This window comes from Lynx canadensis, chromosome C1 (genome assembly GCF_007474595.2).
Source record: "Lynx canadensis isolate LIC74 chromosome C1, mLynCan4.pri.v2, whole genome shotgun sequence".
Classification (NCBI taxonomy): domain Eukaryota; kingdom Metazoa; phylum Chordata; class Mammalia; order Carnivora; family Felidae; genus Lynx; species Lynx canadensis.
This window is the reverse complement of record NC_044310.1, coordinates 4,767,353-4,789,352: the sequence shown is the minus strand read 5'-3', so window position 1 is coordinate 4,789,352 and position 22,000 is coordinate 4,767,353. Positions and strand designations below refer to the sequence as shown.

The 22,000-nt window shown below is 49.5% G+C and overlaps 1 protein-coding gene across 7 annotated transcripts in view; it reads right to left on the bottom strand.

Moving 5' to 3' along the window:
• The window catches only part of LOC115522343 (calmodulin-binding transcription activator 1), a 563,939-nt gene that overhangs the window by 410,362 nt on the left and 131,577 nt on the right, over positions 1 to 22,000 (bottom strand). For all 7 annotated transcript variants that reach the window (XM_030328136.1, XM_030328139.1, XM_030328138.1 and 4 more), the window contains exon 2: positions 18,363 to 18,498. In XM_030328136.1, the coding sequence (XP_030183996.1) occupies positions 18,363 to 18,482 (120 nt within the window). In that variant the 5' untranslated portion in view covers positions 18,483 to 18,498. The remainder of the gene's footprint in view (positions 1 to 18,362; positions 18,499 to 22,000) is intronic.

Below are 22,000 nucleotides of genomic sequence, written 5' to 3'. Positions count from 1 at the left end.
AGCAGGCTCAAGGCTCTCAGCAGGTAGCACAGAGCCCGATACGGAGCTTGAACTCATGAACCATGAGATCATGATCTGAGCCGAAGTGGGATGCCTAAACGACTGTGCCACCCAGGCGCTCTGAGTTTAGTCCTATTCTTAAGGTATGGCCCTTCTGAGGTCTCTAATAAATACCCTCGGAGTCCAGTAATATCTCTTCACACAACTTAGCTTCCAAACTTGAACATCTCCAAGTTGTGTGTGAGTTCTGAGAATTTTTAGTTACAGCCCTCAGTGGTTGTTTTCCTTGACCAACCTCATGGAGCTTCACCTTATACACACTCAGCTTAGTATTTAGCCAAAGACTCAAGGAGACCTACTATGCAGATTTCTGGATCTCTTCCTCTGTTTATGTCCCTTCTATCCAGTATTCTTCACTATAAATTCCAATTGCCTTGGCCATCCCAAACTCTGATCTAGATCTCCTCAGCTCAGCTAGACTGCCATGTTCTCTTTGCTTACCCGTCTCCATGCTACTGGAATGAAGTCTCCAGCCTGAAAGCCAGAACTCATCTTGTTGTTTACTTTTCTCAGATATCAGATTCCTGCACTGCCTGTTGCCCAACAACTAACAACAGTCATTTCACATATTTTTTTCCAGAGTTCTAGTAGGTTTTGGTAGAATGCTAAGTTTGCTACCAATTACTTTGTCATTGCTATGAGAGGTCTCTGGGTATTTTTAGAGATGTACAAGAGGGAATGGGATTAGCACTTCGCTCTGTCCTTGGGTTCTTTTTTTTTTTTTTTTTTTTTTTTTAATTTTTCAACGTTTATTTATTTTTGGGACAGAGAGAGACAGAGCATGAACGGGGGAGGGGCAGAGAGAGAGAAGGAGACACAGAATCGGAAACAGGCTCCAGGCTCCGAGCCATCAGCCCAGAGCCTGATGCGGGGCTCGAACTCACGGACCGCGAGATCGTGACCTGGCTGAAGTCGGACGCTTAACCGACTGCGCCACCCAGGCGCCCCTGTCCTTGGGTTCTTAAGATTTTTGCAGATACTCAACTGGCTTACTCATGGCAGTGGAGGGTGGCTGGGGGATGGTAGGAAGGTGCATCAGAAATGCTCCTCACCAGCCGTGTCATAACCCCCAAAACCCAAGATCATTAGCGGCACTCATGACAACCAATCCCTTTGCCTTCACAGCAAATAATTTGTCAGTATAACAAAAACCTACCAGAAAGCCCCTCAGTCTACCATGGATTTATTCTGTGGGTTGTACTAGATCCCTTTGTGCAAAGTGAGGTAATCATAATTTCTGAATGAAGACCCTTGATCTAATGGGAGGCCTACATATTTGGACTTGGAAGGGTCCCAGGGGACCCTGTGTGCCTCAGGCATCTGACATACTATTACACAGAAACCTCTGGCTACAAGGACCATCCTTGTCCCCTCATAAAGGCACAATCCCCAGGGGATCTCCAACCTAGCCAATACACAGAATTAATCACCTGGGGAGCTCTTTAAAAAAATTACAGATGCCCACGTCCTACCCCAGAATACACTTTAGAACCCCAGCAGCTCACAGTGATTCTGATGCACTGCCAAAGATCTCTGTCTTCTCATAATTTATGAGGCCAAAGAACTCACAAACATCAAGGTTGAAGACTTCACATGCCAGTGCCTTATAAGCCACCCAGAACCAGCCTCAGGGGACATGAAAGTTACCTGATCCAAAAGGAGAAGACACTGAACTCTCTCTGAATCATAGAAAAAAAAAAAACCTTGAAGAACGTTCTGGCTAGCTTCTCTCCCCCAGCCATTCCACTTCACAGATGAGGAAGCCAACACCCCAAGGGATTAAGTGACATGCCCAGTAATGATCGGCCCAGGGCCAAGTTACTCATCCAGAACATTCTCCACCATCCCTAAGACCCTTCCTAAAATCCCTTAGAAGAGAATCCAAAATCCTTACCCCATCTGTGCCCCCACATGACCTGGCTCCAGGCCCTACCAGCCACACCTCCCACAACCCTGTCCTTGTCCCTGCTTCCCAGGCCCATTCCATCAGCAGAAACCAAGATCCTTGCTGCCTGAAAGACTCACTCTGTCCTGTTTACTGAGAATGGCCTATCCCAGATCTTCATCCTTGGAGTCTCAGGTAGAATGTTCCTGCCTCGTTCAGGCTCTCCTAGAGCACCAAAGCCCAATGTCTGGCTATTGTTCTCGGTCTGGGCATGTGCCTTGCTCATCACCCTCAGCACTTCTCTCAAAGGTCCTCAGGCACTTGCTGCTTATCCCTGTCTGTCCCCATCCCACTCAGTGGAGAGTTTCAAGAGAGCAGACAATGGATCTGCTTTGTGCATCACTGTATCTCTAATGCCTAGCAAAGTGCCTGGCATGCAGTGAGCTCATCATAATGTTTCTTGGATGGATGGATGGATGGATGGATGGATGGACGGATGGATGGGAGAAGTAAAGAAATGACTAATCGACAACTAAAGAGTGACAGAAATCACTGTCTCTAACGTGCCAAGTGCCATGAGGGCAAAGAGCTCCACCTGGACCCAGCAGAACTGACGAGTAAAGGCCGTGTTCCCTTCCGGGGTGCACCCCAGGGAGTTTGGGGTCTCAGGCTATGCTCTCCCAGACAGAAGACCTGCTGGCATTAGCTTCCATTTTGAACACATTGATATCAAAAGCCCAGATACCCTGGCACGTGGCAGAGCACAGGTTTCCCTACAAAAGGAATCATGTCCACCATTCCCTGCTCTAATAAGCACACCTCAGCTCTGCAGACCTGCCACGGGGCAGCGCTTTTCTCGTGCCATTCAAATGGGTACATGATGAAGGAGCATTTAGGATTCACCAGTTTCCACTCTGAAATAACCCGGGAGTTGGGTCTCGCCATTCATAGGCAGACTTTAATATTCAAGCTGGAAGCACCAGCCAAGCGCTATTGAGGGATAAGAGCTCCATTTTCTCATACCATGTTATTCTCCTACGGGCCCTTCAAATCTCCAACCACAGCATCAGACAGGACCTGCCCTTGCAAGTGCACTGCATCGTAAGTTTCCGATTACGAGTCAGATCCTCATGCCGGGCCAGTAGAGGAATTAGAATCAGAGTCTAAATTATGGGCACGCTTAAAAGTAATCCAGGCCTTCAGCCTCTTGGTTAGCATGGTACAGTCCCAGTGCTGTTCAGTGTAAGCATAACACGAAGCCACATTTTAAAATTCCTAGCAGCGACAGTAAAGAAGGAAAAAGAAACAGGTGAGACTGATTTTAATGATCTATTTTATTTAGCGAATGTATTTAAAATATCTCAACATGTAATCAGTACAAATATTAACGGGTTATTTAACAGGGCTTCTTTTTCCTAGTAGGGCTGTGAAATGTGGTGTGTATTTTATACTTCTGGCACCTCGCAAATCAGAGTGGGTGCAATGCGGGGCTCCATAATGACACGTGGCTCGCGGCCGCTGTCTTTGGACAGCATGGGACCAGTCGGTCTGCTTACAGGTGGTGCGTCAGGACGAGACAACACAGCACCTAACCCGAGCTGCCTGCGGATTTGCATGGAAGACGGAAGGGAGGGAAAACCAGTTTCCTGGTCCCCGAAGCCTCTTCCCCACCCTGCGCACGTTGGCGCCCACCTCGGGCAGCAGGGAAAGCCGGCAGGGGAAGCCGCCATGGCAGCTCAGAGCTCCGGGTGCTTGGATTCCTTCACTTGTATTTATTTGGCTTTTTATAAACAAAAGTCAGACTTAATGCATTCCATTCATCATGAGGAAAGGGCAGTAATCCTAAGGGGATCTGTCAAACAGACGCTCTTTCTGTAAATAAATAAAAAGGTGACTGCAGGAAAGGAAAATTACACTGAAGTGAAATCTGGGGTTTTTTCCATTTTCGGAACATAAGCCAAAATATTGCTAAGGCTTTTTATAAACAAAGATAATGAGTTGTATAATTTATGTAAATTAACTAATGCTGCTGCATTTTCTAGAAGTAACATAAACTGCATTATTTATTTGACGTGCCTTTTGGAGTAAAAAATAATTGTAATTGGGCATTATACCTAACAGGTTTCTCCCATGGTTTTCTTATTAGTATTTGTGGTTTTGAACGGAAAACACAGGACGTCTGAGAGCACCACAGGTGTGGCTTGCCTTCTGCATGTAGGAAAACGAGGATGATGTTTTCAACCAGACCAGCGTCAGACCCCTGACCACAACCTCGGCTCCAGAAAGAAAGGGCACATGCCAGGCACCACGGGCATGGCTTGGTCAGCAGGTGTTGGTTCTTTTTGGCTGGTAAGGGGTACTAGTTAGTTGACACAGCCCCGGGGGATCCAGCTGATGTCATTGCCACTCGCTAGTGGTTTCCCGTGTTCACTCTTCAGGGCGTGCATCAAAGTGACTGCACTACTCAAAGCGGCGTCGGCAGCTCCCGGCCACTCGCTCTGAAGGCAGCAGCTCAGGCTCCACTCAGACCCCCTGAATCAGCATCCCCAGGGGGCTTTGCACGCACAGTAAAGTTTGAGAAATGCTCCATCCTCTGGATGGTGAAGACCCGGTCCCTTCCCAGACCCTCCTGCGGGAGACAGAGCCGCACACGAGAGGGCACGGGGCTGGGTCCCGGCTCACAGCGTCAACCCACATTTCCTCTCACATCTAGCACGTATTCAGACGAGCAATACGCAATCACACACTGCAATTCTTAATATTATCATATTAGGAGCATTAAAAATGCAAGAAAGGATAATTAAGCAGAATAAATTAAATAAGGATCTTGAAATACACAGCCTTGGAAATAGTTTCATTGCCTAAATGCTTGCAAACATCTGTGAGCTGCTATCACACTTGCTATCCTCTCCTGATATTCAAAGCACAAGATACGGTCAAATACCAAATGTAAATAGCCCCGATTCCTAACCTTGTTTGTGCAGCAAAAGATGGCCCTGAGGCAGAGAAAGGAACTCTATCGAAGGTCCACTGATCTCTGGGAGGAGTACCTTGTTTGGGAACAGAGGTCGCCGCTGGAGGAACCAGCCTCGCTCATTCAATACCAGGGGTGAGGAAAAACAAAACAAAAGTATCTCCGACCGAAAAGGAACGCAGGGTAATTCACTGAATTTATTTCATCTCATCTCCCTTAATCATGTAAAACAAAACCCAAAAATGTTCTACATTCTGGTTTGTGTCCAACACAATGTACAAACTAATTGAGTGTAAAAAGCGTTGCTCTGCATTATATCAGTTAAAGTGAGTGTAACAATTGCTCTTTCTACCCCCGAGCTCTGTTTCATTTCCGTTTTTGTTATAATTCAGTCCATTCACAATATGTCATTGCAAACACTATTTGCAAAAGAAAGTATAAAAAACAGATTCTTTATTTCTTAGTGCATTTATTTTCATTTCCCCTCTCAAGCTCTCCACATTTATACCGTGCTTCCATCTGGAGGGCTTAAAAAAGTTATAGACGAAGTTACTATACATAATGAGGCGCACACTCATCTGGTATTTAGCCCGGGAATTTTATTGCCAGGTGTTGTGAAACGAAAAAAAAAAAAAAATACAGGCAAAATACTGTGCTGCATCTCGTTTCCAAACATTTCATATCATGTCTGAGAGTGTTCATTAATTGGGAAAGGAAGCTGCTTCCATGAGGCTTACTTAGCTGCCTCCCAGGAAAAGGCAAGCGAGGGGGCTCCGCACACAGGAGGGGGCTGTCCCCAGTCACGGCAGGTGTCCGAGTACACACGCCTTGCACGGCTCCGCTCCAGGGTCCCGGGACCCGGCCTGCCATCAGGCACTCGAAACCCTGATGGGCCAGCTCTCCACACACTCGTTCAGGCGTCCCACAAACAGAAACTGAGTCCCTCCCGTGTTCAGTGCTGGTGAGACAGAAGCGGACCAAGCAAACAAGAAAACGGGAGCGTGTCCAAACCCACTGCCTGTTCTGGGGGCTCTGAGAGCTGGCCGTCAAGGGACAATGAATTCCATGAGAGCACAACAACCAAACACAACCCTGTACCGGCCGAGGGAGCCGCTCTTACGCCCACCTGTATGCGGGGACTGCAGTGTAGACTCTAACAACTACCTCAGAGCCACGAAAGAACGAAAGCTCAGGAGCGAGCTCACTTCCTCCTGGACTTCCCTGTCCTGACAAGAGCCAAGCAGGTTCCACTTGTGAGGAATAACTGCGAACAGTTCCGTGTGCATTCTTCGGGGAAACGGAACCTAAAATGGCACGATGCTGACAAGTAGGTCTAATTCCACGTTCGCAACAAAACGAGGGATTCAAGTACAATATCGGTGTCGGGGCATCACACCACGGAAAGACTGAGCGTGCGACTGGGCTGCTCCACGCGTGGATGAGTAAGGAACCTGGGCAGAAACAGGAAGTCTTGGGGTTCCCCAACCTAGCTTCCCACAGACTCCTACAGTAAAGACTACAGCATTTAGCCACCCGTCCAATGTTTTGGAAAGAGGAAGAAGTCAGGGAATATTTTGCAACTCAAGCTACCAGACAACCCTGATACCTTCAAAATGTCACCATGAGGCACGCAGATTTGTCATTCTCATTAGGTGTCCCCCAGGAGCTCTGCCTGCCCTCTGTCCCGAGGTGACAGGACAGCCACACCTGCTAAGTTTCCCGGGCTCCGTGTCCCCTGAGAATGGGCACAGCTCCAGGGTGTTCCCATCCGCTGTCCTCGGTACAGACGCAACTCACCAGACAGGCTTTGCCGCATGAATGGGTTCAGGGCAGCAGCCTAGATCCTACATGGGCTGACCACACTTCCATCAGACTTCTGAGATGTCCCAGTCACTCGTCATCTCCTCCAAGACTTCAACAAATCTTTCAGGACGTTTCAAACAAAAGGGACACTCTCCTGGTCTCTGCCAGCATCTCAGTTGCTGAAATGCATCGACCTCAGCAGAGCTTTGTAAGAGCATGAAAAACTAGAAATCGGAGGATGAAGACACAGACTGAAGGACTCTGGACACTAGACAGTAACCGAGGAATAGGAGCTGGTCAGCCATGAGTACAGGATATTAGGAGCCAAAGGGAGGGGAAAAACCACAGCCACTTGCTCAGAATTTATGTTTCCATAAGTGAAACATTAGGATTCTCGTATGGAGAAGAAATTATTGATACGTGTGCTCCCTTAAGGAGGGCTTCTCGAGAGGCCCATTCCAGATTTAATAATAGTCCACATTCTTCCCCCGAAATGGCAAACGCAGTCCTTGATTTCCTTATCACTGCCGCAGATACATGAATCATTAAGCTGCAAACCAGCAGAGGTTCAGTTTATCACACGCCACCTAGAATATTTAATAAAATAAATTCTAAATAATCAATTCGTGAAGAGTCAACATCTCTTACACTTTTGTAATAAATGTCTACCTCTCGCATCCATCATAAAACTGTACATAAATTGTGGCAGCAAAGATGAAAGAGAAAGTGCCCAGGTTTCTCGTGCTGTCATGTAAATACTTAAACACGGACGAATAACATCTGTACCCTCCCTACGGCCTCTATTCTAGGGGGACGTTGTCACATCAAACGCGGCCAGGCTACTTTCAAAGCACTTCAGGCCCGAAGATGCATGGGGTTCAGCCTTTCCCTCCTGCCACGAAAGCCTGATCCTTTGACCCACCCAGTCACACCAAGGTCATATTCCTTTGGCTCTGCTGTCCCTGAACAGATCCCTGGAGCTCAGAGTGCATCCTGGGGACCTGCCCTGCCCTCATCCACAGCACTATGGAGCAATGTCCTCGGCTTGTGGGAGAAAACGGGACCCAACTGCCCTTGTAAGGACGTCTCCTAGCTTCTTCAGACTGAGAACAAATAAACCCATGCCACATGGACATGTTACCACTACAAAGAAAGAGAAAGAAGACATCCTAACTCCACCGGAACAGCGTTGTGATGAACAACACTGTCTGATGTGACAGTGTGTCATGAACAGAAGTGTTAATTCCTGGGGCACCTGGGTGGCTCAGTCAGTTGAGCGTCCAACTCTAGATTTTGGCTCAGGTCATGATCCCGAGGGTCAGGGGAGCAAACCCTGCATAGAGCCCAGTGCTGAGCATGGAGCCTGCTTAAGAATCTCTCTCTCTCCCTCTGCCCTTCTCCCCTGCTCATGCTACCTTTCTCTCTCTCTAAAATAAAAAAAAGAAAATTTTAAGTGTTGATTCCTTACAGAATTATAAGCCTAGCCTGAACACTGTCAGGCTGCAAACGTAAGTCTAAAAACATGGCAGTGCTCACGTGTGAGAGGCAAGTCCCTAATCATCCCCCATCAATCTCTCACTGGTTCCCATTGCACCCTGATCCTTCTAGAACCTGCTGCCATAATCGAGAACAGGAGTCGACCAGTCCAAATCCGGCCCTCAGTCTATTTTTGTAAATAAAGTTTTACTGGAACACAGTCACATCCGTTCTTTAACTATTGTCTACGGTTGCTTTCATACTGCAGCAGTGTGACAAGACCATCTGGCCAGCAAAATTGAAACTATTTACTGTCTGACCCTTCGTGGAAGTCCATCACCTTATCCATTCACTCAAAAAATGTTTATTGGGCACCAAATATGCACCAGGTACCATGCCAAGTGCTGGGCTCGGCAGGGGACGAAAGTGCCCTGCTGGGTGGAGACAAACAAAGCAGGAACAGGGCTCATCCACCCGGGGAAGAGGGCGAGGGAGCCGCTCAGTCAGCGCCCGCTGGCGAGCTCCACTGTCGGAGAGAAACCCACTCTTCTCTCTCCTTCATGGCCAAGGGCAGAATAAAGAGTGGTAGGCTCAAACCGTCTGATCAGAGATTTCACCTACAAGTTTTCAAAAGGTGCTGGGAGTCAAGTAATAAATTACCAGACCAACTTGTGAAATTTTCCTTTGGATATTTTTCTTAACATAAGATTAAAAAACACAACACCCACGAGCCTACGGCCGAGTGACCAAGGGAAGAAAAGAGAAGGCGAGGGTCAATCCCTTCCAGTGCCTACGATACTTTTAGTATCTTCCTAAAAGGCGGATCTTGATTCAGGAGATCGGGTTGGGTTCTGAGAGTGTGCCGTCCTCGTGAGCTCCCAGGTGAGGTTGACCGGGCTGACCAGTGGGCCACACTACAGGTAGCAAGTGGCAACATGGCTGTGTATGTGCCCGCGTGGCCCCTGGGTTTTGCATGAGTGAGATACGAGCATACAGGCACGTCCTGAAGAGCAGAAAGCATTACAAGGTGTTGGAATTCAGATGCGCAAAGAGGAAACGGAAGGTCATTCCACCTGTCCTGGAGGAAAACAAGAGCCAGAAAGGTGCTTTCAGGAAATCACCAGCTTTCCATCTATGGTGTGGGTTTGCATCCAGGAAGGGCAAGCAGAGGGCAGCTTAGCAGCCAGAACCCCAACGCGTGTGCAGAAGAAACAAGGAGACCAGAGCCAGCCCACCGCCAAAGCGGTCTCTGCCCTAGTGCTGTGGGAAGAGCTGTTCCCTTCTTGTCTTTATGCACCGACGCCTTCCTCTGCCATTCCTACTGGGTGCGCAGAAGCCCTCCATCACGCCTCTGTCTTCCCCGTGATTTTTGCTGGTCTGTGGGAAACAGACACAGAAACTTGGGCCTCATTAGTTTGCAAATCATACGCCTTCCCTGTGTCAGTGACTAACCCGTGTCAACTACAGGGGTCAGGCGTGACTGTCCTAGGATGGGCTGGAGATTCGTGCCCTCTGAGCACGGAGAGCACCACACGGAGAGAGGCCACAGCTGCAGATGACAGGAGTAAATTTCCCCAGCAATGTCAGGGCATTGAAAGATGTGGAGAAGATCAATAATTTACTATTCGGTCAAGTGAAGGCCAGAGATATTCTTTACCCAACCCAAGCAGCTGTATCTGGTCATTTACCGAGGTGGGTGGAATATATATCATGTTCTTAAAAGGCATCCCCAGCTTCTGGATGAGGCCGTAAATTATGCTTACAAAATCAAGGTTATGTGTCCTGAGTAACATCTAACTTTGTGCCTGCTCTATGTTGGGGCCCAAATAGAAAGGCCCTGGGGTGAATTTTGACAGTGGTGTTCAAGAGTTTCCATTGTAATTGAATATGCTAAAATTCCCATTCATGTCCTTGTGGGCTAATCTGCAATCATGTTAAGGGACTGTTATGATAATAATTAAGTACAAGTTCAGCATACCAAGTTGATGTCTTGCTGCTCTACCTTCGACAGGGAGTTTCTAGCTCAATAAGGCTCAAATCAAGTTTAAAAAAGGAAATCGCAAAATATTTTACAGACTGTAATCTACCAGAGACGTGAGGAAGGCAGAAACTACAAACCCATTTCCTTCAACATCTTCCTGGCACCTCTTCACCACTGCCAGGGTCCTGCTTCCTTGGGGGAGCAGCCTCGAAGGGCAAGGCCTGGGCTTCCAGCAGTCCAAGTGGCCCCCAGAGTCTTTTTTCAGAGAGAATAAGAGGGTCCCCGGGCCCGGCGGCCCTTGGGTTTGCTGTCACACTGCCAGGAGTGCCGTCTCTTCTCAGCGGTGGCCAGCGTCCTTCCTGGTTTTTATGGTTCCTGCATCGATTATGTGTCTGGAGATAAACCAACTCACTTCCTCAAGTCCTCAACGAGACCAATACCCAAGCAGCCAAATCTCTGTCTGCAAAGACTCCAAGGAAACTGCTCCGATGGTCAGAGGGTGGCCAGATAAAATACGGGATACCCAGCCTAATATGCGTTTCAGACAAGCAGCAAATAAGACCTCAGCATAAGTATGTCCCAGATAATTACATGGGCCATACTTGTACTGAAAAGTTATGTATTGCTTATCTGACATTCAAATTTCACAGGACATTATGTGCACGTGTGTGTGTGTGTGTGTGTGTGTGTGTGTGTGTACCTACATGGGAGTGCACTAAATCTGGCAACCCTGCATAGGGAGAGTGAACACACGGACCCCGCGTGCCAAAGTCAACGTGTCCTGGAAGCTTGAGAGCTGTAGCTTTGGGATGGATAGAAACTGGCAATTCATAGCGGGATGGATAAACACAACTTGTTGTCTCTCAATTAAGGCTGACATGGGGATAGAAAAAGCTCCTACAGGACCTGGGTGAAATGAGAGCCAAGGAGTGACAACAGGCCCTGTAGGTATTCAGAGTGTTGGAGGACGAACTCGCACCCACTGAAGTAGATGGCAAAAGGCCCCCATGTCTTCTTCCTGAAGTCCCCGGGGACCCGAGAGCACCAGGCTCCTGGGCTTGGGGAATAGTCAGGGAGGGGCTCTTGCTCTTTTGACTCTCAGGGGTTATAAAGAAGGGAGGCCCAGTGATTGGAAGGGGACCACCACTTGTACCGAAAGACCTTCCTCATCCCCCCATCTCACTTGAGACTCGTGCGTGGGTGCCCCGTGCTGCATCTTGAAGCCCGTGCTCCTAGACCTCCCTGGTCTAAGCACACATCTCCGGAGTATCGGGTGTTCTGAAAGCCGATGTGGTATGGCGATGAGGAAACTGGGGATTTGCAATCAGGCAGACCTGGGATAGTGTGTTGACTCTGTTACAGACCAGCTGGGCATCCTTAGATATATTTTTTTTTTTAATTTTTTTTTTCAACGTTTATTTATTTTTGGGACAGAGAGAGACAGAGCATGAACGGGGGAGGGGCAGAGAGGGAGGGAGACACAGAATCAGAAACAGGCTCCGGGCTCTGAGCCATCAGCCCAGAGCCCGACGCGGGGCTCGAACTCACGGACCGCGAGATCGTGACCTGGCTGAAGTCGGACGCTTAACCGACTGCGCCACCCAGGCGCCCCCCTTAGATATATTTCTTAATCTTCTAAAAATTAAGTACATCTTCTGCAAGAATGAGGAAAATGGCATGGCCTGCTAAATGGGAATGTTGCCAAGTCATTGGACAAGATGGCACCCATAAAGCGATGGGGACAGGAACAGGTATTCAGTAGGTGTTCGATGAATGATGCCATAGTTGTCATTGCTGTTTAACTGCCTTTGGTCAGGGAAGGCAGAGCCTTAAGAAAAGGAAGCAAAACCGCCACCGTGGCCAGGCCTCCATGAGCTCAGCAGAAGGTGAACAGAGGCTATTGCCATTTCAAAGCGTAGCTGGTTTAATGTTATTTATTAGTTAAAATTTAATTATACGAGTTGGGTAGGGACATGTCACCAGGGATGCTAAGTAATTAGAAATTAAAGAAAGACTATGGATTTGAGTTCCTGAATTGATTCTACCAAAACACATCCAGGTAACAGGAAATTGAGTTTTAACGTGCAAGCATGCCAGCAGAACACTGCACAAAAACTCAGATGATTAAAAGTCAGAAGAGAGCTCCGGGAGATCCTCCAAGGTGCCGCCGGACAGGCTGGCTCACTCCACTGGAGGCATCATGAGACCAGGATACCTCAACCACCAATGCCGGACACAAGAGAGGGGGTGGCGGGTTTGGAAATCGAAGAGCCGAGGGCGAGTCCCCGTGGGGATAAACACACCCGACTCACACAACTGAACCACAGGGTTGGGTGGGGCTCAGATGAGGGGACACCCATGAAAGGAGCTGCTCGTGCAGCATATCCACCACTCATGGCATGAGCCTCTGCGTGGCCGGTGCAGACCCTGTCCTCGGAGGGGAAACAAGCCCATGCCAACCCTCCAAAGCCTCTGTGGTTACCGGTTACCACACCTCACTGAAATGACCTGGTACGTGTTTCTGGAAGTCTCTCAAGTACGATGCTGCGTCCTACCTGCCTCTCCCTATCCTGCCCTTAATAGGCCATCGAGTGCCTGGATACCAGATACAGACCTTCTCGCATCTAGAAGATACTGGATACTTAATACGTGTTTATCGAACCGGACAGGGCTAGTGGAAAGTCAGAGAGAACGCTTCCTGAAGGAAGGTACAGAAATTAAAGGGAGGGAATGACTACTGCCGACTGGGGGAGGCCAGGGAAGACGCTCCTGGAAGTTTCCGAAGTTACAAGGCTACCACGACCTCAAAGTCGACGTGGGAGAACGTGGGTTCTGAGCCAGGAACGCCACACCGTAGAGACTGGAAGGTGCATGGCAAGTCTGGGGGTGGAGCGGAGTGAGGCAGCACGTCCACGCACCAGAGCCACACGATCATCCACGAAAAGCAAGAAGCATTGATTCTATTCAAGAACACAAGGCGGCAACACACCGACTCGCCTGGCCCCCTGAGAGCTTCAGCTGCTCGGCCGTTTCATGAGCCAGCTGACCTCCTCCTTGTCTCTGCGCTGCTGCTTTCCAAACTTGATCTGGGCTCCATACGTGTTTGCGGCTGGCTATTTTAAATATACTCCATCGGCTGCAAGCGAGATATCTATTTATCTTAAGGCTGCCAGCAGGGCTGGAACGATGTGGCATCGCCATGAGGCAGCCCGTTATCTCATGCCCTGTTAATTCCTAACGCGGTAACTACAATATCATTCCTACTTCTGAAAGAGGTGCTTTTTTTTTTCTTTTTAATATGTGGCCTAAGTGTCCAAATAAAGAACATCACTTCTAATGAGGCTGAGTCCAAAAACATAACCTTGTTACCGCCTCTGCTGTGCTCACAACAGGCTTCCGGCTTCCAGGCAGTTCGTCGGGAAGTCAAAGCAACTCTTCCTTCTTGGACACGGTACAAACGTGTCAGCAAAACTAAACTTTCTGTTCGCTGCCGAAAATTCCAATCAGAGGGGATGACTGACATTTATGCCAGGCAGATGGTCCAGGCCGGGGGTTCCTGTCCACCACAGCACCGGCTCAGTGGGGAGGGATGCCTTTGTCCATGCTACCCACAGTTGAGCCAACGGCCTCTGTGCAGTGCCACCCACTGGTTCCAAAGGCAGGACGTCTGTGGCGAGGCGTGCCTCGTGATCAGAGCAGAGAAGGCCTGGTCTCCGGGAGGCGAACATCTGGTCTGCACAGGGCTGGAGAGATTCTGACATGTCGCAATTCTGGCCACCTGTTGCTTTAAATCACATTAGCTATTTTTCAACAGACCCTGTCACTGCCCCTTGCTATGTCCCACCCCAACCTGTTACTATCTAGCTCCTACCAGTGCCTCGTGCCCCATGTTTATGTCTCCTCTTTACAACCAAGTCTGCCTCAGGTGCCCTTCCCGTAGGTTCCACGCAAGGACTCCCAGCACACTCCTGGTGACCTGGTGTTAGAGTAGCACACTTGACTTTGTGTCCTGCCATGAGATAGGGAATGTTCATGTTCACGTCACTGTGTCTTCAGTACCTGTCACAATGGGGGAGAAAGCACCGGACAGCTGGCTGACAGATGGACGGTCTGTGCTGACTTGGTCTGAAAAAAACACAAATCCCCCCAGGAATGCCCAGGAGCAACTGATGTCCGGGCAAGCACTTTTGCCACAGAACCAGGGGAACCTTGGCTCAAGTCCTACCTCCACACTGATTTGTGGCAGGATACGACGAGGGAGCAACTCTGTCTGAGGCTCAATTTTTTCATCTATGATATGGGGATAATAATACGTACTTTAGACAGATGTTTCGATGGGGGTTAAATGGGATAGTGTAGCTGGTGTGTATGGAGGAGATTCATAAGCCAGCGGCCATTGCTATACTAAGTGTGTGTGGCTCCTGTCTGTTCCTGTGGAACCCTAGCAGCTAAGGAGTTGGGGGGTAGACAGCCAAGCGCTGGCCTGGGTTCTGTACCCGGCACTCTCAGGAGAGAGGTGTGAACACCAGGCAGAAGACAGCACCATAAGCTTCTGGGACCAGAGGACAGCTCTGGGATCTTGAAAAGTACATGTACTCTTCCAGCTTGGCCCAAAGACTCCACCCACCTCACCTAACCCGGGGTGTGGCAATACTGGAGGCAGGGGACAGGTCAGATCTCCCCCTCTGCTCTCAGGGAGTCTCCTACCCCCACAGCTCCCACCTTCATCAAGGCTCCAGATAAGCAGGCACGAATGTCCCTGGGGTGCAGAGCCAACCTCAGGCCTGCTAAGATTTCATCTCCTGAAACGCTGACATCACATCACAACCACCTTCTTTTTCCTCCCTGCCAACCTTTGTCGTCCCTGGAAACCTTATCGAGCTGGCTTCTCCGTGGCTTACAGACAAGACAACTAATCGTGGACTTAACAGCTCGTCAGCTTCAAAAGCGGCTGCCCCCATCCTGTGCCTGGCTGAGAAAATCAATGTGCTTTTGAGTTGCCGTGTGTTCCTAGGGCCCCAGCCTCCGAGAACAAAAGAAGCCGGACTGCTGAGCGGTTCCGTGGACAGGGCTGGCAGTTTTCCTGGCCTGAGGGAAGGCTTATAGCAAGTTGATATGTTAAACGGTAGATCCAAATATCTTTATCATGCCCTTGAACTGAGGAAACCAGCTGAGGTGGTAGAAAATCACAGCTCCAAGATCCGTGAGATGCAAAGCTTCATGTGTGTCTGCATGGCAATTCCCTGGCTGGAAAGGACCACCTGCCCACTGTCCCCGCATGACTCTGGGCTTCCTGGCCATTGGTCCAGACCAGGGCAAATGCAGGAAATGTGCAGTGAGGTGAGGGCAGTCCTTGCCAAAGAGGTCTTTCTCTGGAGATGTTTGAAAACCATGCCTGTGGTAGCAATCCATCACGAAGGACACCTGCTCGTATGAGAATGTGCTCATCCCCACAAACAATTAAGACAGACTCCGTTCAGACCTGAACAGGGCACCGTCTTTCATTCCCATCCGTGTACAGGGGGGGCACAGAAGAGATGGGAATTTCTCAGTGCTGCTGGGCATGTAACTGGCACAGCCACTTGGGAGCAATTTCACAGTTGTCCCGTAAAATGAAAGACACTAAGGCCTCACACCACCAATTCCGGCAGGCCTGGGCTGCACACGTGTACAAGCAGACCTGTATGAACATGTCTCCTGAAAGCACTGTTGATGCTGAAAAGCTGGACAGAGTCTAAAAAGGCACTGACTAGGGCGTGGCTCGAATGCTCCTGCAGTGGAAAACTATAGAGCAGTTAAAAGAGATGAGGGGTGAGTGTCAACAGAGACGGAGCTCAGACCACCACGCTAAGTGAAAAGCGGGAGTCCAGATAGACCTATGTAAGTAACGCACACAGTCCTACCCAACTTCAAGAGCTTGGCTGATCGCCCACCTCACTAGGAAGCCTCTCTGGTCATCCCAGTCCATTTGGGATCCTCTGGACACTTGTCCTAAAGGCTCAGGCTTCTGTTCTTCTCAGCCGCCAGTGACTTTCAGGTATGTCCGCCTCTTTAATTTGACCATGAGTCTCTGAGGCAGAAAACATGGCTTCTGTTTTCCCTGTGGGCACTACAGGGCCCTGCACAGAGTAGGCCCGCAGTCAGTGCTCAGTGACTGACTCAATGGGACAACTCTGCGAGCTGAGTGGAAGAGGCCACCACACCACGTGCCTGCCTGGAGTGGCTTCACTCTCCAAGAGCCGGAGAGCACACAGCTCATGTTGCTGACCAAGGGTCTCTAAGCCCGTCTCCCATCCCCACTCTCCACCGCCACTGATGCTCGGCAAGTTTTGGAGACCCCTCGCTGTCTGGCCCATTCCCTGCCCTTGCGTTCCGAGGGTCCCGATCTCCCCCATACAGGTGTCTGCACCTGAGACTGCAAGCATGAGCCACAAAGAACTCCAAACACAAATATGGTCTACAAATAACCACCAATCATTCTGATTCCATCCAGCGACAATTCTAATTTATAACATGGGAAGAAAATGAGCACTGTGGATTTTTGTTTTGTTTTGTTTTGTTTTGTTTTGTTTTGCCCCAGGCTTTTGAGCTGCTGCTGAGGAAGAATTCCACCCCACTGCTACTTACAACCCAAAGTTCCTGATTTACGTGTTATTGAAGACGAACTGTGCCAGAGAGCTGCAGGCCCAGGGGCCGTCTGCTGCAGCGCTGGTGTGAGTTCCCACAGACCCTGGTCGTCCTGGAAAGAGTCCTGTGCGGGTTGCAACCACGCTTCTCGCTTTCTGCCCACCCGGCCCAGCCCCCGTGCCCTCAGGCCCCTCGAGGGCTGATCTGCTGGCCCCATCACCAATCGGTCCTAGACCGGGGTCCATAGGAGTGCATTCAGGGCGATCCGCATTTTAATGTCTCGTGAGTTGATTAAGCCACACTGTGCAAACACTGAACACAGGAGAACATAGGAAAAGTGGGATTTCTCGTATTGGGGCTTTTCTTTGCTCATCATCATAAAGCATTGTTATTGGGTGTTTAAAAAAAACAACCACAAAAACATAAAACAGAAGTTATCTCTCTCTGTGGGGTAATATAATAAAAGCCACCGGATGCTATTTTTAACAGCCATAAAAGCACATGATTAATACAGAAAAAGTCATAATGATAAAGTGTGTCACGGAGAATGTCGGCCTGGAGTGTGAGCCGTTGAACTCAAGAGGGCTTATCGTCCAGGTGATCAATCCTGGCATGCTAGGGGACCCAACACACCAGCGGACTCCAGGATCTCTCTCTTTGACCCGCACGAATTGCCAGGTAGATCACAAGCCACCTTCTCGGCTCCTGACCCAAGACAGCACCATCCTCGCGGGGAAGATCTTTTACAAGGATCAAGCAATGCAACGAAGTGTGTGCTCGCTAACTAGCAGCCACGAATGTACCACGATTCATACCCTCTCCCTCTACCGCTGTGACACACAGCTTAGGCCTTCCAACAATGAAAGGACCCCGGGAGAAAGTCTCCATGGCCACCCGAGAGTCGGAGCCTGTGGTTCAGAACAATAGCAAAACCACCACGCTGCACCTTGCTTCCCCCAGGATCCAAACCGAAGTGTGCACAGATCCCAAGATGTGCCCTGCAGCGCCCACCTCCCACCCCAGCCACAAGAACCCCAGCTGTTCATCTTCAACACCTCCGAGCTCTTGAGGTTGAAATGCCCGGAAGGAAATGGAAGGGGCTGCCAGCAGAGGGAGTAAAGCCAGGCTCTGGTTGGAGATCACCAGATCCCAAGGGACCCCACTCAGCCAAAGGCAGGTCCATGGCCACCTGGACGGGGGGGGACACTTCATGCGGCTCCTTCTTCCCTCACACCCTGCACACTCTCAATGCACCTGCAGCCTTCTCCGTGATAGATACAACACAGGGTTCTGCAGGAACCTTGCAAATCCAGTCTATGCACCAAGGACTCCCAAGAAACAGGACTGCTTTAGTTAAATCTGGCTTTACGGAAAACTTGAACGGAGGCTATTGGGTAAGAAGGAAGAAAAAAAAAACAAAACAGCAAACGGGGGGGCTTGGCAAACAGAAATGCTTTTGACAGAGGTGACTGGCAGCAAATTACTCCAAAGCGATCCCGTGTCATTGCAGCCCAGAAACAACATTTGTGGAACAAGAGAGCCTTTCTGCCCTTTACCTCCACTCCCTGGACCTTGAGTTTCATGTGGTCCTCTCTGGTCGTTTTCCCGTCTTTCCTCTTTTTCCAGCAATACCCATCCTTCCTGTATTTCACCTTCTTCCTGTTGTAGAGGATCATTGAGCCATTCTGTGGTCTGGAAACAACAAATGGTTAAGTTACCAAGAGAACCAAGCAGAAGAAAAATTTATGAAGAAAGATATCGTGGACCAGGAAAAGTCTCTACAGAAAAGCAATATTCCACATTTGCCGGAACATAATTTTTCACCTTTTATTGCAGCTCCCTGGATTAACCATGTTTTATGGCCAGCCAAAATTTGCTTGTGGATTTGGTACCTAATGAATTAAATGTGTCAATGATAGGCTTTAAAAAACATCCCCTTAGTAATATCCACCATCTAATCAAGATATACGACGTGGGGGCCTGAGCTCCGTGCTGAAAAGTAGAAAACAGCAAGAGAAAGCAAAAGAGCCGGGGGTGTCGTGGCAGACTGCACTATCTTATCTCTTGTAGAAAGATTTTCTACAATCTTTTAATCCATCACCCAGCATTAGGAAATAAATAAGTTTAACGCAGACGCTAGATGGACTATGTTAAGAACAGACCAATGGAAGAAACTAGTCGCCCAGGCCAAACGCTCTTGATTCATGCGCGCGTTTAGATCACTGCAAGATTCAGAGGAACATCTATAGCGCTTCTTCTCAAGCCAGCTAAGTACCTGATTCTTTCACATTTGGGCTTCGGCTGTCAGAAGGCTCAGCCCTGTCAGGTAAATTTGTCTATTTGGTACACGACCCACCGTACCTTAGGAAAATCATTGGCTTCCCGCTCGCTAAACGCTGAGAGGGGATGGCCACTCTTGTGCCATTCCAAAAGAACAAACAGAAAAGAAGCGTGAATTGTTCTAAAAGAAGTCACGCACCAACCGAAGAGAGCAGAGGATGTTCACGCGCACCTCCGCAGCTACAGAGGGCACACACTTTGGTTTGGAAACGCCAAGGAGAGAAACAACTAAATTCCTCTGGCAGCATGTGCTGTGGCAAGCCGCTTCCAGAGTGAAGCAGCAGCAGGTGTGGGCAGATTCAACCTTCAAGGAAGACTGAGGCTCCCCCCGAAAGCAAAGACTACGTCACTCGCTCCCCATGGCCATGCTACCCCCGGCTGAGACCTCAGCACAGGAAGGTCACAAATGAGTCTATGTGTCCGGCAGACCAGCACAGGCACATCTCACTCCTAGCCTTGGCGTGAGAGCTCCTTACACATACAAGGCAAAGGAGGTGGTTTCTTCCAATGCAAGTGGGCGTCTGTGTCTTTGCGACAGTGGTTCCTTGTGGCCTGGGGCAGGAGCCTGTATCCCAGTCTTTCCTTCCTCCTCCCCCAACAAGGGGCCATTTCACAGTCAAGCACAGAACACTGGCTAGTGACGTCTTACTACATTGTCTGGGGCAGGGGGTGGGAGTCACGCCAGGGTGACAGAGGCTAACTGTAGTTCCCACCCAGACGGGCTGTGTCATTCAGCAGCGAGCTGACTGAACAGCAATTCTATTGGAAATTATAGACTTTCAACAGCGACTCCCAACACTTCATTGTTTGCCGATCATGGTGCAATTGGTTTATGTCAAGTGCTGGTTTCCTCCCTGAGTGTGGCCGACTAAAACAATTGGGAAATAGCTTCACAGGCTTGTCACAATGCTGTCACCTGACCGTTTGTCTCACACTTACAAGTCTGCACCTGAAACCTTACAGTATTCATCCATTTCTAGATAGCAGGGAGGCTGGAATACGGGGCCACCTGGGCCTGCCTCTCTCCACTCCAGCCCTGCTCATGGTACCCAAACCATTGGAAGGGCCCCAAAGTCCAACTACTATGCTCAGGGCCAGTGCCTCGGGAATAAGCGAAGGAACACATCTGATCAAATAGACGGTTCTGCATTTGTCCCACCCCCTCCACGCAGGAATGAAGACATCCACGGGAGCGTGCAAGGAACCCCATCTGCTGAGGAAGACACAACATTAATCCAGTCCAGCTTCTCGTGAGCCAAGACAGCTACACGCAGAGCTGCTCCACAGCCCCACTCTTTCTAGACATGATCGGCAAACCTCAGCAGAGCGTTCAGGCCAACTGTCCTCAGATCGTGACTGGTACGACCCAAAGAGAGTGAACTTCCCAGAATACTGTCACGTCCACAGTCAGAACCACAACTGTTCCCACCTTAGGAAACCCATTTTCCCCTGGTGACCTGCCCTCTGCATTCTGAGAACGTGAGAATGGTCCTGTCATCCGACACTTTGAGCTGGACATAATCCCGCAGGGAGCCCAAGTGGCCAACTTAAATGGCCTTAATAAATGGAGTCGTCATTTTAACTTGCAATAATGAGCAACCTAATGGTGTTTAATCCAGCACTCTGATTGTATTAGAACTTGCTTCTGCTCTGTGTGATGGGGGTAGGTCCCTCCCTCCATAGTTCTCGGGTCCTAAGAATGGCAAAGAGAAAACAGACCGCAGAGGGGCCCCACAACGTGAAGAAAATGAGGCTGAGCTGCCAACCCAGAATATAATCAAGAACAAGTCGCAGCTGGTGGGAAGGGGTCCAGGGAAGGAGGGATGGGTGGACTAGGCCCCACAAGAGGGGTCCAGCCAGGGGAGGGCTTTACTACATCTCACGGCAGCATAAAGGCAGCACCCCCCTGAGAAGAGCAGGGAAAAGGAAATGGAGCTGAGGACAGACGGCAGTGGCAACAGAGAGTCAGGTAAGAGGGATGGAAGTCCTTCCACTTAATGATCCCACCAAGTCCCAGTCAGTGTCTGGTGTGGGAGGAGCAGGCCACGTGCGTGTCTGCACCTGTGTCTACACCTGTGTCTCTGTCTGTAGGTCTACACCTGTACCTGCGTCTATGTCTGTCTGCATCTCTATCTACATCTGCAACCACATGTGTGTATCAATGTTGACATCGGCACCTACGTCGACATCCGTAGCTACACCTGTATCTGTGCCTTTATCCAGGCTATTTGCATTCTCGCCACAACATGATGAGGTAAGATCATCACTCCCAACAGATGAGAAAACCAAGCCCCTTGTAGCCACAGAGTGTCTGAGCAGAATTCACTCGGACTCAGGGTGACTCCAGTATCTCCCCAAGTCTACTGGTTTAGCATAGATTGCGGGTGGGGCCAGTCCTGGTTGCTCCCCTGACTGGGTGATTTAACACCTGAAAGCACGCCTCACCCAGGGGGTGGGGATTTGGTGGATGAAGTCCTGGCCCCCTCACTCCACAACTGGGATATCTCTGAGGCAATCCCAGGCCTCCTTACCCCACACTCAGGATGACTCTGGGTGTTCTATATGATCTTCTAGAGCCTAAGTGCCAGTTGCCCAGATGGAGACCTGCTGGACAAGAGCCCTCTATTTGTTGTGGGATTTTTTAATTTTTAAAAAATGTATTTATTTATTTTGAGAGAGAGAGTGACCAAGCAGGAGAGGGGGCAGAGAGGGGGCAGAGAGAATCCCAAGCAGGCTCATGCTGTCAGCATACAGCCTGACGTGGGGCTCGAACTCATGAACAGTGAGATCCTGACCTGATCTGAAACCAAGAGTCTGAAGCTTAACCAACTGAGCCACCCAGACACACCCATGA